General features: G+C 39.3%; 1 protein-coding gene across 1 annotated transcript; it reads right to left on the bottom strand.

Moving 5' to 3' along the window:
* Window positions 1-4751: 4751 nt before the first annotated feature.
* On the bottom strand, window positions 4752-16198 carry adssl (adenylosuccinate synthase, like). The gene is made up of 13 exons (XM_053331831.1): window positions 15898-16198; window positions 14596-14698; window positions 13701-13769; window positions 12829-12879; window positions 12680-12746; window positions 12447-12554; window positions 9850-9931; window positions 9372-9498; window positions 9131-9285; window positions 7924-8048; window positions 7676-7773; window positions 6622-6771; window positions 4752-5670 (listed from the first exon to the last, which is right to left on the bottom strand). Exons 1-13 carry the CDS (start codon window positions 16129-16131, stop codon window positions 5618-5620), a joined length of 1422 nt encoding a protein of 473 aa, XP_053187806.1. The 5' UTR covers window positions 16132-16198; the 3' UTR covers window positions 4752-5617.

Raw genomic sequence — 16198 nt, 5'->3', positions numbered from 1 at the left:
CTTCCAGGTGTCCTCTTAATTTTGTGTGTGGATTTGTTATTAATATGAGGACAAATGAATTAAGTCTATCCAGTGGAGAAAAATAATTTTGCAAAGAGATCTGATCAGAACATCTGAGAAGCCACGCCAGAATAACAATCTCAACTTGATTGACCTGATGATAAATATGCCCACAATTACAAGTAAAGGAAGGTAGTGGTAAATAAAAGAGAGGGAGGGGGACGGACAGAAGCGTGAGGAGGAGGATGAGTACACTGCTATTATGAGCACTTTATTTTCAATTAAGCCTTCTCGCATACTGTAAGATCACTTTCTACCATTTTTGATGATGCAGGGACTTCTTGGACTTAGCAAACGTCTGCAATTTTTCTCATTTAATGGAAGATGCACTTTGTGTACAGTAGTAGAAAAAAACACCAGAAAAGAAGACAATTTTAAAATGTGTTGGCAGCGGCAAAAAACTGAAAGCAAATTCTTTGTTATGAATTACATGAACAATACTAATTTATCTGCAGGTTTCTATATTTAGAAAGATGTAAGACATTTTGATTAACACAATGTAAATGTGTTGTTGAAATATTATTGCTTTGTGTATATTATTGTTAACTTCATTTTTTTGAGCACCACAACCCCTACAAAATGAATAACTATCAGAATTTGACCAATTTGGTCCAGTCACATTTGGAAAGCCTAGAAGAGCTGCACTATTTAATTATTTTATCCCCATGCAAGTTAGCCAGAGAGCTAAGCTGGAAGTTAGCTGTCTCAACTGACTGAGGTCTCTGGTGGGCATACTTTACAGGTGCATTGGGCCCATAGAGTGTGTGCAGTATGTTTTAATTGGGGTAATTTCTGTGACTGTGCCATTGAGCAACTTTCATAGGAATGAATGGGGCCTCGCCTCCAATGCTGTATGCAGTTCTTTTTATACATCCATGCATCTAACGCATTAACGGCAGTACACTGTTACACCTGCAATCAATCTGCCAAGGAATCCATTTTATACTTTAATCTAATCCCTCCAAGTCCTGAAAAGCTTTTAAACCAGGACAGGATGTCAACAGGAGGGTATAAAGTAAAGAAGAAAGAGAGAGAGAAAAAAATATTACTGACTGAAAGCTGCGTGAGGGCTGTTGAAGAAAATCATTAAAGTACAGTTCAGAGGTTTGCTGTAGTATTGTGAATTTGTTGAAGCATGCCAGCACACAAAGGGTGAGGGGAGGCATTCAGACCCACAGGGGGCAAACTCAATCAGTTAGCAAGTCTAAAGGGGCTTAAATGTATTTTCTTCATCAACCCACACTTTTTTGTTGTTGTTTTTTATGTTGCAGGTTATATTCATAAAATCACCTTCAATTTCAATAAAAAAAATCTGAATTTTCCTCTCTTGGTGGAACAGGTTGGGTTACGGTGAAGTACATGATTTTAGTGGTTGTTCACGTGATAAATAATTTGCAAATGGATTGGAGACAGGTGATCAGGAGACTATAGTCACAGTCAGGATTTTAAAAACCAAGCAAGAAAAAATCAATAACTAACCCAAAGCCCTTAACTTTTCCTTAAACCAGTCAAACTAACCTGTGATGAGAGGGTTATGTAATGTCTTGGCAATGTTATTTAAATGGGTAGTTATTTCTTGTATGGTAGCACTGTGGTCAGGTTTAAACGTACAACATTCAGTGTCAATGACAGCCCAAGTTCCTAGTACTGAATTACTTGGTATAGTTATTGGTCTGTGCTTCCTGATGGGTGAGGACATCATTGACATTAGGGCTAGGGTCAACAGCATTGTCCATTTCAGGCCTGTTTCAGCATATAGTTTGGCTAGTTTGCTTTTCAGGATATCATATTGTCTTTCAAATCGTCCCTGCAGACTGTGGGCGGTTTGGACAATGTAGTCTTTGTTTAATCCCCAGTGATTTACATAGCTGTGTCATTATTTGTCCAGTGAAATGACTACCACTGTCTAAACCCATGCTCGCACAGATGCCGAATCTTGGAACAATGTCTTTCAGCAGGTATTTCGTTACAGAAGCAGTGTCATCCTTTTTGTACGCCCATTCTTTAGGACAGTTTGAGAATATATCAACACAAGAATATTGTCATATCCATTATATTTTTGCATATGAATAAAGTCAGTTAGCAGAGCTTTAAAAGGTCCCCAATGGAAAAGATGTCAACATTGTTGCCTGTACTGTTTTTCCAGGGTTGTGTTGCTGCAGTGTTCATAGGTGGAGTTAAAGTGTACCATGTGGCAAGTGCCATCAATGTTAGTCCTTCTCTTTTATTGTGTGGGGTGAATCCACATCCATAAGAGTTACGGGTTGGGGCAATTATCAGCTACCATTTTTGCCAGATGGAGGTATGTCTGTTAAGGGCTGTGGTTCAAATCCATTAGGCATCTTTCTCTCTTGGTGTACCAAAAGGTCCTGTTTGTGGTATCTGTAGATTTCTCTTTGTTTATGTATTATCCAATCAGGCTTTTTGTTGGTCCTTTATTGTCTATGGTGTTACTTCTCCACGATTTAGTCAGCATTGGGTGTACAGCAGTTTCGTCTTAGACTCCGGTACCTTTTACATTTGGGTAAGCCACAGGCACAGAATTGTGGCAGCCACAACACACCTCTCCCTGTGGGCGAAGTCACAGCCATGTACATATATATATTCATTAGAAAGTCACAATCTATGCTTCTCCACATCAGTGCCCTCTTGTTTAAGGGATGTTAGCAGATATGGAAGACAGGAATGCTAAAATTGTCAGCTGCTTTGGCTGTATGGTCACCCAAAGCAGGATCATCAGCAGTAGATGGGTACTTGGCATGTGTTTAACAATTCACCAATCTAAGTTTCAATGGGTGTCCCTGAGGATGTAATGAATCCTGGGTTTGCCCACAGTATACCAAAGTCATGCAAACACCCAAAACAAACATATCTGGAGTGTCTGTAAATGGTAAGAGTTTTACCTTTTGTTAGGTGGCAAGCTCTCATCAGGGTATATAACTCAGCTACTTGGCAGAGCTCAAGGGTGGCAGGGTGACGCTTTCAATAATTGAAATTGGCACTCCTTTTTCTCCATAAACAGAGTTTCTGAAAGGTCAGGACAAAGTTACTGCTTTTAGACAAGATGCAAGCCTCTACAGGATCCAGTCTGAAGGCAAAATAAGCAACAGGTTAAGGCAATGAGTGAGAACCGATTGTGCAAATCCACATTTCTCATGTACAAAGAGTATGAAAGATTGCTTTTTGTGAGTTAGCCCTAGACAGTAATGCATATTTCAACTTGTCAAATGCTACATATTACGTTAGGGTGGAACCTCCAGGAAATGAAAGATCTTTGGGATGGGGATCATAATTTCATTGACAAGTCTTTGGTCTTGTACAGATCTCAATTCTGGTTTCACTGGCTTGTCAGTACAGGAAGTACAGGAGTGTGGCATGGACTGTTGCATGCCACAATTATTCCTCAGTTTAGCCAAGATTGAATTGCAGGTCAAATGCCCTCTCTCTTTTCTTGAGAAAGAGGATACTGTGAAATCATTGGCAGGGAGGCAATATGTTTAAGTAATATCTGTACTGGCTCAGGAGTTCTAATCAAATCAACGTCATTGGAGAAGGAGACTGAACACTATTTTATCATGCACTTCCCTTTTTCTCCACGCATGGGTCGATTTTGATCTACCAAGGCTGCTAGTACAGCTGTGGTGTCATCCTAGTTACTTTACAGAATGCTGCCTGGTGTGCAATGATCGTGCAGTTTAATTAAGAAATTGAGAAGACTTGACATGTTATAGATACTGCAGTAGGCTCAGATACAGGTATAAACATAATGCCTCATACCTATTTTCATCTATCATTAAATTAAGTTCATTTATTTGGTCAATTTTATTTTTGGAGATGGGTCACATTTGTCTGAAAAAAAAAGACAAAATGAGCAATTTCTCACCTTATGGTAAAAAAGAAGGAATTCCCAATGCCTTTGTCCAAGGGGGGTGAGGTGTAGCTTTGTTCAAGGTGTGACTGACTTCCTTCCTTCTTCCTTGTCCTGAGTGTTCACCTGCCATTTTTCTCCTCCCCTGCTCCACCCGTGTAGTGAGATACATAAAAATCCTAATACCGTGATACCATATAAAACCATTACATTTTGTTCTCTTTTGCCATTCTCGGATAACCGTGTCATTCTTCATTATGGTACCTCTCTAAGATTTGGAAGGGAAAAGGAAAACATAAGGCATAACAAATTATTCAAATGCCAAAAATACATTTGAGATAATATAGAAACTACTTCCATTACATAGTCTGTCCACCTGAAAGGAGTTTATCATCATTCAACTGTAAAATGTGCTGAGATACATATTGTGGTCACAGTTACAAAAAACAAACAAACTTTCAAGGGAACAAATCAAATGTGTGCTTACAATATTAAAAAATGGTTGATTCAAACACCAATATCAGTCTAGTAAAATCTGGTGCTGGCTGAGCTTTGAACTGAGTATGACAGTACATGATGTGAAATCATTGATCTGTTATTTGTATGATTCTGTAGATCAAAAGGGTATGCATTAAAAACAGTTTTTGTGATATTTAAGTATGTTCCTAGAAGCTCTAATGTTGATTTTCTCTAACCTTAACCCTAAAAAGAACATACACAACATAGGGTGTAAACAGCTTTACATTTCCCATTAAAAGGCAAGATCAAGCTATTTCTCAGAACTAGAATTTTTCTAGAGCTAGAAAAAAAAACACAATTTTTACAGTTTCCTTTTATTGATAATTGCAAGCTGGGTCTTGTACATTATTGACAAAATGAATGAAATGTTGGAGGAAACATATTGAGATGTAGTCCGGAACTGTGCTATCTTAACATTTACACAAACTTTTCAAATGCCAGCCAATGTCTGCATGTGTGTGTGTGTGGACGTGACCTTTCCTCGAACATCATGGAGAAAACATTTAATTCAACTTATATTTCTTAGTGTTGATATATATGTTTTGAGGATGATTTAAAAAGTATTCCCGCAATCATCATGAAAATATTATTACAAACTAAACGACTGAGATGCTTTCACATTTTTCAAGTATTTTTTAAAATTGTTCAATAGAAAAATTCACAATGGCACTAATCGCAAGATGGCTTTCAATTATTTTTCCATCTCATACAAAGCCTGGCAATATTCTTACTTTATTGTGTCACCCATTGACACAACAGCTTCTACATCTGTTCATCAATGGCTCTTCAAATATTTGTAAAAAAATAACTACATGGTGAACAGATGTTAATAGAGGTCAATAAGCCATAAAAGCTAAACAAAAAAAGTAGACCAAGCATGCTTTTCTGTGGAATAGAATTAGGAATGATCGATCTGTTTGCACCAGGTTTTAAAAATCAACACCCTAATAAATAGAGTAAACATTGTGTGGAATGCATAAATTATATCTATGAAGGATTTCTGTAAATGTGATGCACAAGCAGCAACCAAAAGTTTCACACATGACCTTGCTGGTGAAGTATTTCCTTTAGGATAGAGTCTGCATTTTAAAACGTCTGGTGATCCTATCGAAACCTGAACTCATCATCATCTAAGTCTTCTTCAAGGAGGACTGCAGGTCTGCACACAGATCAGTACAGTTTGATCATGCTCTCCCTGGATTTGCCGACCCCGACCCACTTCACTGAAATGAACAATAAAAAAAACGGAAAAAAAGACAAAAAGTTATTTATAGGTTTGCTAAAGGTCAGGACAGTTTGGCTGCAGTCTCTCTATTAAAGGACCAGTGTGTTATATTTAGTGATATCTAGTGGAACAGACCTGGCAGAAAGGGAATATAATACGAATAAGTATGTTTTTATTTTTGTTTAATCCCATGAAAATAAGAATAGTTGTATTTTTGTAACCTTAGAATCAGCCCTATATATCTTCATAGTAGGGGTTGACCAATATGTTTTTTCCCTAGGGCCAATAAAAAGTATCAGTACTACAATGTTTGTACACTGTAGTACTGATACTTTTAATTAAAACAGATCTGAGTGCTTATTCTAATTCTACCACCTTTTAAAAGTTAGCACAGAACCTGTCATTCATAACTAGGTTACTTCATTGATTATTCACTGTGGATTAAAACAGGCCTAAGGTGCATTCCACTTCCATTATGTCTGAAGTCTCTAACAATGATCCAGCACCTTTTTAACAGTTACAGAAAGCTAAGTAGGTGACAGCTTCAGGACACTTCAGTAATGTTACTTTACTCAGATAGTGCTGTGGGCGGGACACAGTTCGAGACCAGCGGTGACTGCAGAGAAAGGCTGCTGCATCAGAGCCAAAGGAGCATGTATTGGCAATTGGATAAAATCAGGGTAAAAATATTGGAATATCAGCTCCACTACCCCTGTTACATAGGGAGCTGGCCCCCCTACCACAGAACCCACCATGTGTCTACTGTTGCCCATAACAGACAAACCAAACACTGGCTCTAGAGACGGCTTTTCACATTTTTTTACAATTTTTGCAGCCACTGTAGGTTCTCCTACTCTCCAGGAAGGAAGTGAAAGGAGGTATTCATCACCACTGTACGTCACTAAATCTTACACACTGGTCTTTTGATGCAACGTGTCTCTTTACAAACCTGGCACTTGAAGGAACTTCTCAATGAAACGGATGTAACTTTGTGCCTGTGGTGGTAGATCCCCGAAGCTCCTAGCTGCCTCAGTGCTGCAGCACCAGCCTGGCAGCGTCTCGTAGTCCACAGAAACCCGTGTCAAAACGTCCATGTTTGCTGAAAAAGAAGATCAATAACCTTGATTGAAATGACATTTTTGCTTACCGATTCATCAGGAGACTACCATCAAACCCGCCCTCTGTATAGCTGTACATCACAACTTAATGGTTCATATGCCAGAATGACAGGTTTAATATTCTGATAAACTGTGAGCAGAGTGTTTCTCTAATTATTTGAAGACTGGTGCACATACAGGAAGCACTTGTAGAAACAAACCTAAATCAGGAAAAAAGCCACTTCATTCAGTTCACTGACCACAAAAATAATAAATATATAAGAGAAATCAGTGTGAACACGCTGGTCAGGTGCAGCTGCAGAGTCATGTGAAGCAGAATGAAAGAAGTTATTTGATCATCCTCTGGTTTATTAGCTCAACAATTCAAATTTTCTCCATTTTGCACTACAAGCAAAGACACACAGAAGATAAATGCAGCTTTAAAATCTGCTGCAAAATGGATTTTTTTTTGAAGATGTTGCATTTCCTGCTAGTATATGCTGACCTTTGTAAAATAAGACATTAGCCAGCATTAAAGCTGCTCATTCACCTGTTACTATAGCAGTAGCAGTAGCTCTGAACACAACAATCCCTTTGTAATAGTAAATAATCTAGTAAATCATTTTAAATAAGAATACTTTTTCTACAATTCAAATGTTAGTGAACTCTGAGTTCAAACATCAGTGTTTTAAATAAACAGTGAATCAAGTAAGAAGGTAAAATGTGACCAAACTTAAATGAGGAACTGAAGTTATCAGATTGTTGAAACAAATCTTATTTTTAAAGCAGCAGTGATATATTAGTCTTACTATGTCACAACTATTGACGGTTAAAGCCTATGTCATTTTACTTCAATAGGAAAACAACAAGTAGATCAATTTAACATCTGAGGGGACAATGACTTACCAGGAAAACTTGGCAGAGTTTTTCCATCAACCTTGTAGGCTATGCCCACTTTAATCTCTGGCAACGTGTCCAAAATGTCCAGTTTTGTCAGGGCAATTCTGCAAAAAGAGGAGGTTGCTCTGATTAACCTGATGGCAGTGTACAGTCAGAGCTTGTGATGAATTTGTATTTTTTTAAACTATAACAGCAAGACCTCCACTAATTACATCAACAAGTTATAAATGTGAAATGGTGTGATGATTCCTTACGCAGAGAAACCGTTGACCATGTGAGCATATCTGACCAAAATCAGGTCCAGCCAACCACACCGCCTCCTCCTGCCTGTCGTCACACCGAACTCTCTCCCTCTGGACTGTAACATGTCTCCAGTTTCCTAAAACACAAAGAGCGCACTGTCAGCTGTAAGGAAAACAACTGTTTGACAAATAAAAACATAGAGACACACATTTACTTCACCCCGTCTGCTATTTTTTCCAACTTTATCTATGTAAGAAAAGTGAGCTGAGTGTGTGTGCCGATTTCCGGTAACTCCCTACACACAGAGACACAGACACAGACACACAGACACACACACAAATATGTGGTAGTCGCCCAGTATGACCACACTCCTCTGCTGTAAACCACTGAGAAGCTCTGCCAGACTATATGGGTATAAAGTGCATAGCTAAAGTGGACGAGTTATGTCCACCATCCTCACAGAGGTTTTTCCCAGCAACCTGATAGATGTGTTTAGTACTTGAATGAACGTGGAGGTCACCAAAGACATTAACAGACTGGCTCCAGTCAAATCCTTCAGTCAGTTTGTTGACAGCCGTTTCTGAAAGAGTGAAGCCCACTGACACTTTTCTCATTAAAGAACCTGGATTACGGGGACTTCAGCAACATGAGATATTACTGCTACTATTCTGTGTTCATGGCTAATCGAGCTCATTAAATACTCAATTCACAAATACAATAATAGTTACAGCTGGGTGCTAAATGAAAACTCACTTTCTGTTCTCACATTATCTTCTATTGAATTTTTTCATGTTAATTTTGAAAGGTTTTTTTAAAGTGAGATTACCTAAATATTGAGTTTGTTTTCAGGTTTACATGTGTAGTATCAGAATTAGGAGAAACCTAAATGTGCATCCAAACAGGTTTAGGTTTCTACAAATCAAATTCAAACATTCTTTCATCGGTTAAATGATGAGATTTCAGTAATATTTTCGTTATATTTCCATTACCACAGTTTTAAAAACAACCACTTTTAATTGCTACATCTGATCTGATGGCACACATCTCATTCATTTCAAAATAATGTTGACTATTTTACAAAATGCTGCCGTGAGTTCCTGAGAAGCCAGCATGAAGAATCTGAAGCTTTAATCACAACATCAATGAAACTTCAGCTTGAAATGATTTATCTCCAGTTAATGGGATCTCACACATTTATGCACACATATCTATACTCACATTGTTCTGCTCTGTTGGGAAAGCACCGACACCCACGCGGGTGGTGTAAGCTTTGACCACACCGTATACTCGGCCGACATATGACGGAGGTACGCCGAGACCGGTGCACACGCCTCCCACGGTGCAGTTAGAAGAGGTCACGAAAGGATACGTCCCTGAGCAGAGAAACATCTGTTACCCCCAGGAAGCAAAAACATCCATCTTTCTTCATCATTCATTCCACAAACCCCTTGCTGCTCACCAAAGTCAATATCCAGGAGAGCAGCATTGGCTCCCTCCACCAGGATTTTCTTACTGGGCCCATTAAGAGCTTGGTGCATGAAGTACACACCATCAGTCACCAGAGGACGCAGTCTCTCTGCATATATCTGAGAAAACAGTCACACCAACACATCTTGTAATTATGTACAATAGTGAGAATGTTATAATATTCAGTAATAAATACCTATGACAACTCTTTCACACTCAATCGTCATTGTTAACTGTAAATGAAAGGGGCAACAGACAAGCCATCACTCTAAATCACTCTTTAGATCACGGCATGAATAATCTTGATTACAGCAGTGTCTCTGCATTATAGTCATATATTTTATATCTATTATCAGCATTACAAAAGTTTAAAAATGATTGTGGCAATATTTTGTTATCACAACAACTACAATGCCAAAAATTAGCCAAAAAATTCTGTAATGTGTTGTTTTGTACATGTCAGTTCTCACCTTCAGCTGTGCCAGTTCACCGTCGATGTCCACATTAAGTTTTGGATACATTGCCAGGAAATGATCTGCCAACATACGAAACCTGAAAAACACAAGGACAACACAGTTTAATAGTCTGAGTAAAACCCTCTGTATGAAAATACTTCTCCACACATCTATTTAACAACATGATACACAGGACAAACAGACTTTAGATATATAATGCTTTCATGAAAGTAGGCGTCAGTTTTCCACTGTGCACAGCCTGTTGTGGCCACCTGCTGGCAGGAGTGATATTACACTTAAAAATAAATCTGCTCATAGGGATTAAAAAAAAAAAAAAAAAACCTATTATGCCCTGATGTCTACAAGGTCAAACCTCAAAATTTACCACAGATGCTTTTTGATTCAACTGGCACATTTAGGAAAGGACAAAACAAGAATGGAAACACAACTACTCTTTCAGTGAGCTGCGCATCACAGCAAAAACCAAAATAAACAAATGAGGACACCGTTTTCATGGTGGCCTGCAGGGCTAATATAGGCATCATGTAAACCTGGCTCAAACCTGGTTAAAAACTTTTGTGTTCCACGTCATCCCCTTCTCTCTCAACATTTCCCTAATTGTACAGTAGGCCTCTTAACTATAAAAGTATCAAAGGCAAAAACACACCAAAAAAATCATCTGCATGGTGAAATAAATCCACCTTCCTGATCGTTCTGTGATTCAAAATGTCTTAAAAGTGAGAAATATTAAGCTTGACATAGAGACTCTAAGGGCTCTATTCTAACTATAGCGCATGGCATGAAGCGTGTGGTGCAAGCTCCTTTGGGGCGTGTCCAAATCCACTTTTGCTATTTTAACGGTGTAAAAATGGTCACTGCGCCAGGTGCATGGTCTAAAAGGGTTGGACTCAAGTCCCCTCATTGATCATAGGCGTGTTTTGGGCGTAACACCAATCAGTGTGTCATCTCCCATTCCCTTTAATATCTAGGCACGCTGTCACCTTGGTGGATTGTTAGTTTGATGGCGGATTTACCATGATTGGTCACATGACTACATTGACAGTTTTTAGGGATGTCCCGATATGACTTTTTCACTTCCGATACGATACCGATATTGTAGCCTTGAGTATTGGCCGATACCGATATCAATACGATACGATATAGGCACGAATCATACATATATTTATTCCTATTTTTTTATTTATTTTGTTGTGTGGAATGTTAGAAAAGGCTTGATAAAGTGATGTTACTGTTACTGTTACTGATGTTGTAGTGATATAACAGAAAACAATAGTCAGCAACAGTAGGTATAGGAAAAACTGACCCATTTATTATTAACCAATTGGTTACATAAATTTTAACCTTCAACATAAGAGTATTACCTCAACAAATCCAATAAAAACAAAATGTTATATTTAAAGTGCAAAATAACCACTGGTTACCAACACAACTGAAGCGAGCCAGAGGCTTGTTGCTTCGCCTTGCTGCTCACGCGAAAATCCTCATGTTCTTTTTTGTGGTGTTTTTTCAAATGTGCGATGAGGTTGGTTGTATTGAACCTTCCCGGTTCTGTCCCTCCACGGGACACTTGCGCCTGACAAATGTTGCATTTAGCTGCAACGTCTTTGTCCGAGTTTACAGTAAAATACTTCCACACAGCCGACATCACTACACCTTGCTGCAGGCACACACGTTGTCGTTGTTGTGATCACGTGGACTGTGCATGCTGGATCAGAGACGCTCTTCTTCCGCGGCCGGCACCAACGTTAATTATGGGGCATTACCACCACCTACTGTGTTGGAGTGTGATCAAACCAGAGTCACCTATTATTATAGAAGTGCTGGAGCGGTAATTGGACAGCTTATATCGGAGCGTTTATATCGGAGTTTTTAGATTCAGTCCGATAAAATCCGATATTCACTTTTTTGGCTGATATCGGACTGATTTCCGATATCAATATCGGATCGGGACATCCCTAACAGTTTTATTGATCATTACTGGATTGACTGATTCTGATACATAGTGGCACATCATTGTGACTTTTTTTAATATGTTGATGTACATCATAATACGAATTCACATTGTGGTTCTTTTATTAGTGATATTTTGCGTGTTTGTGTGCTGCTGTGTGCCTGTGTGTGAGTAACAGGCACAGTGTCTGCACGCTGTGCACCCTCCTATCTAGGAGCATATTAGACTCTTGATGATGCGCCTTTTAACAACAGTGAAATATGCGCCAGTCACTTTACACCTGTTTTTTTTTGGTCAGTAGCGCAATTGCTTTCCTCTGCCTCAAAATAGCAACACGCCACCAATGTACCTGACCACACCTCATTGTGAGATCAACACGCCTATAGGCGCATAGACTGGTGCAAGTGCATTTGCTATTTAGACAACATGGGCGCAGGGCGATAAAATGACAACTGCGCTGGGGGAAACTAACAAAGACACATGCGCCATGCCCGCCATCCGCTGTGCGCCTACTGCAAGGTGGGGCCCTAAATCTCAAAGTCCTATCAGTGCTCTTCATCATTTGATCTAATTTATGGTCATGGAGCATGCAGAGACAATATGAAAATTAAATTACAGAAATAACAAAAAGAACACTTACTTGTCCTCAAAAACCTTGAAATCTGAGACAAGGTCACAGACTCGCAGACCATTCCGAGCAGCTTTGGAGGAGTAGGCAGGACCAATACCCTTTTTAGTTGTTCCCAAACTGAAGCACAAACAAAAACACAAACGTTAATCCTGGTGATTAACGTGTGATCTATTGATTTAATAGAAAATACTTCAGCTTGACAGTTGTTGAACACATAACAAACATTTTAGTAGTACACTTACTTTTTCCCTTCTTGTTGCTGCCGCTGCTGCTCCTGGGTGGCATCAACAGCTTGATGGAAGTTGAACACTAGAGGTGGACAGAGGTGTCTTTCAATAAAACTGCATTTTCTCAATCAAAAAATGACAAAAGTGACAAAACGCTTACTCACCAATGTGGGCACGATCAGAAATCTTCAGTCTGTCTTCCCATCCTTGTAATCCTGCGTGAAATACAACAAATCCCACTTTACATGTTTATACTACAGTGAAAAACTATTGTGCTGAATTTCAGGCTTTTGCACACCAACAATGTGCTAAATAAATGACACGAAAATGCCCAACACACAGCGGTGAATATTCTGCATCAAAACTATTCACGCAGGCAGCGGTACAAATTTGCAACAGCTGATTCTGCTTAGGCTGCTTCTGTGGACAGAGACAGTGAACACAGGTCAGAGATGATGACAGTGTTCATGAATCAATATACTGATTCATTGGTTTTATTTTGCTACCAACCATAGTGAGTGAGCCTGGCTGCCTGCAGTCAAACAGGTGGACTCACATACAGACTGGAAGCTGATTAATCGATGTAGATGTAGAAAATAACACATAAAGCGGGACAGTCAAACCTTCACAATCAACAGCTGTCTGAGCAGATTACACTTTGTGATTGGTTGTTGCCTTTATTCACTGTGTGAAAACACAAACTGTGTCCCAGAAGAAAAAAAAACATCACTTTTTCGCTGTGTAATATTTGTATTCTGTGTGAAAGTACTCATGATAAAAACAACAGCTTGAAAAACTATATTAACATACAAATGAATTGAAAGAAGAACAGTGTGTAAAGACTTCGGCTCAGCAGGGATAACAACATCCTGTAGGCTTCCTGTTTTAAGGGAAACATCTGTTTTTGAAGCCAAGGTTAAAGGTTAGTGTAAAACAAATCATTACTTTGATCTTTTTTTCTAGCCAGACTACTGAACTAAACTACACGCCAACTGTGGAATGTCAAAATGTAGCTCTCATTCTTAGGAAACTTTACCTTTGCCTTTCTGCAGGTTCTTCTCAGCCTCCTCAAACAGACCAGGTAGATGTATCACCACTCCGTTGCCTGTAATGTAAAAAAAAAAAGACAAATGACACAATTGCTCCATTTTCAACTACTCAACATATTTCTAGTAACAAACAAATTATGTTTTATTTGTACAGTGCAGATCATCCCTGCAGCTTCTTTAAAATCATCCAACTAAAGAAAAAGCAACCACAAGTGGAATTACTTCAAATTAAATGGTGATTAACAAACCAGAGTAATGTAGTAAACTGAGATATTTAGACACTGGATGGATGTACAACTGTAGTTAAATTGACAGTTTACTTTTATTTACCTTTGGTTAACCTTTAGTTTCCATTATGTAACAATGTATGGTAACTGTTTGTGTTTTACTCTCTGTATGTAGTCTTTGCCCTATGTATTGAGTGCTCCTATGTGTACATACAAGTACTCTACAGTTGACCTAGTTAAAACTGATGCAGTCTAACACAACAGCCCTACATGCAGGTTATAATGTTTTTGATGGAACTGTTTTCAGAGAGGTGTTGATTCAACTTTTTGAATGCTTTACTTTGTAATGTTGTTGAACTGTATACCAAAAACTGTCTCTAACACTTAATCTACACTCATTGATGTAAATGGGTAGACAAGCATAAAGACGAACGACCCAAGAAGTCAGTTTCCATACAGTCTGAACATTAAAAACTTCATGAATGTAGTATTTATTGCTGTTGTGCCTGATAGACTGGGAACAGATAACTGATAAGGCTGTCTGCGGTGGTTCTTGATGTTTACCCTGACTATGGTCATATACTGGTGTTTTATCCTTTATCCTGCCGCCAAGTCTTTCATCTTTCTAAATAAAAACATTGGGATTATTTTGTACCGATAAAGGAGACAGCCTTCTTGTTGAGCACTCCACTGGGCAGCAGGTGGAAGTCATACTCCACCGAGTCCACAACCACTGTGTGACCTGCATTGTTGCCTCCCTGCAAAACAGTTCAAAACATTCAACTTATAACACAACACTGAGGGTTTATTAACACCAACAACTTTGCTGAGGACAGTCACAGTGTCACGCTCTTGTATAACATTTCAGCCTGGGTTTTAGTGTACACACACAAGGGGCAAGTAATTTAGCTGATGTAAAAACTGCTTGTCCACCTTGGTCAAAAAGGCCTACAAGACTTTTATGTTTTCCAAAAGAATCCTTTCTGATTCCCAAGAAATTCTAAAACTTTAAAAGGAAGAAGTTTGGGTTCTTTTAGGATTTTCTCAGTCCTACTGGAAATCAGTTTTTCCATCAGGAGGTAGAGGTGGAGCAGGTCATCCATAAATCAGGAGGTTGGTGGTTCAATCGCATGCTTGTTCACTCAATCCATGCTCCTGGGTGATTCAATCGCATGCTTGTTCACCCAATCGCATGCTCCTGGGTGAACAAGCACAGAAATATTATGGGGCACTCTGGATAGGACGCCCTGCATCTCTCCTGATGGGCAGGTTGGCACTTTGCAGCCTCTGCCATCCCTATATGAATGTGTGAATGTGTGAATGTGGCATGTGCTGTAAAGCCCTTTAAGCAATAGATAAGACTAGAAAGTATAAAATAAATAGTCCTTTTACCGTTCTATAGGTTCTGATATACATCTCTAATTACACTATATGACTTTATTCTCTTTATAAGGAAAAACACGCCTTTTATTGATTTTCACAGGAACTATCAAGAGGATCGTTATTGCCGCTGGCTTCCGCAACAACATACTTAAAACAAATCCACATTTGTGCTGAAAGTGTTAAGAGGAAGAGGAACAGCTGTGTTGTCTGAGCCTTATATAACCGCTCACTCCATAGATACGGGTATCTGTGTGTGTGTGTGTGTGTGTGTGTGTGTGTGGAGGTCATTAGCTGGATTCGGGGCTCATTTCTAAACCTCACTACGTTATTTAATCACTAAATAAACATTTTCTAAGCTATCATAGCTGGCACCAAACCTCACCGAGCTTCTTTAACGTTACATCCGGGAGGTCAGACAAGGTTGTTGACGTAGCAGCAACTCGTGAATATTTAACGGTAGCTAGCTAACGATAAACGGTAACAGCCTCGGTGATGGTTAATAACAGCGACATTGTGTGAAACGGTCGGCTTGGATGTAAAAAAGTGAAGATAAATTAACGGAACAGTTCAGTACCTGACACCTGCATACAATATCCGCATCCATAGCGAGCAAGTCCACAACTTTCCCCTTGCCTTCGTCGCCCCACTGCGCTCCGAGCACGACGGTCACTAAGTTCGGTGGCTCCTTCGGTACACGGACGGGACAGTCCGACGAGATGCTCTCCCGCAGCCGCTTAACGACCGGCTCCCCGTTCACGGAGACGGTTTCGCGTCCGTTAAGGTTAGCCATAGTGCTCTCGGATGCCATGCTGTCCTCTCTAAACCGGAATATCGTTTTACCGCGTTTTGTTTCACGGGAAGTGTAGTTAGTCGCT

This window comes from Scomber japonicus, chromosome 13, assembly GCF_027409825.1.
Source record: "Scomber japonicus isolate fScoJap1 chromosome 13, fScoJap1.pri, whole genome shotgun sequence".
NCBI classification, from domain to species: domain Eukaryota; kingdom Metazoa; phylum Chordata; class Actinopteri; order Scombriformes; family Scombridae; genus Scomber; species Scomber japonicus.
This window is presented reverse-complemented; position numbering and strand designations above follow the sequence as displayed.

Excerpts from the sequence above, each read along its gene's own strand:
- adssl (XM_053331831.1), bottom strand. The coding sequence starts at position 16,131 with ATGGCATCCGAGAGCACTATGGCTAACCTTAACGGACGCGAAACCGTC. Across the intron at positions 9,499-9,849 it reads GTGAACTGGCACAGCTGAAG|ATATATGCAGAGAGACTGCG; the intron begins GTGAGAACTGAC and ends CTGTTTTCTCAG. Across the intron at positions 5,671-6,621 it reads GAAGTTCCTTCAAGTGCCAG|TGAAGTGGGTCGGGGTCGGC; the intron begins GTTTGTAAAGAG and ends TGTTCATTTCAG.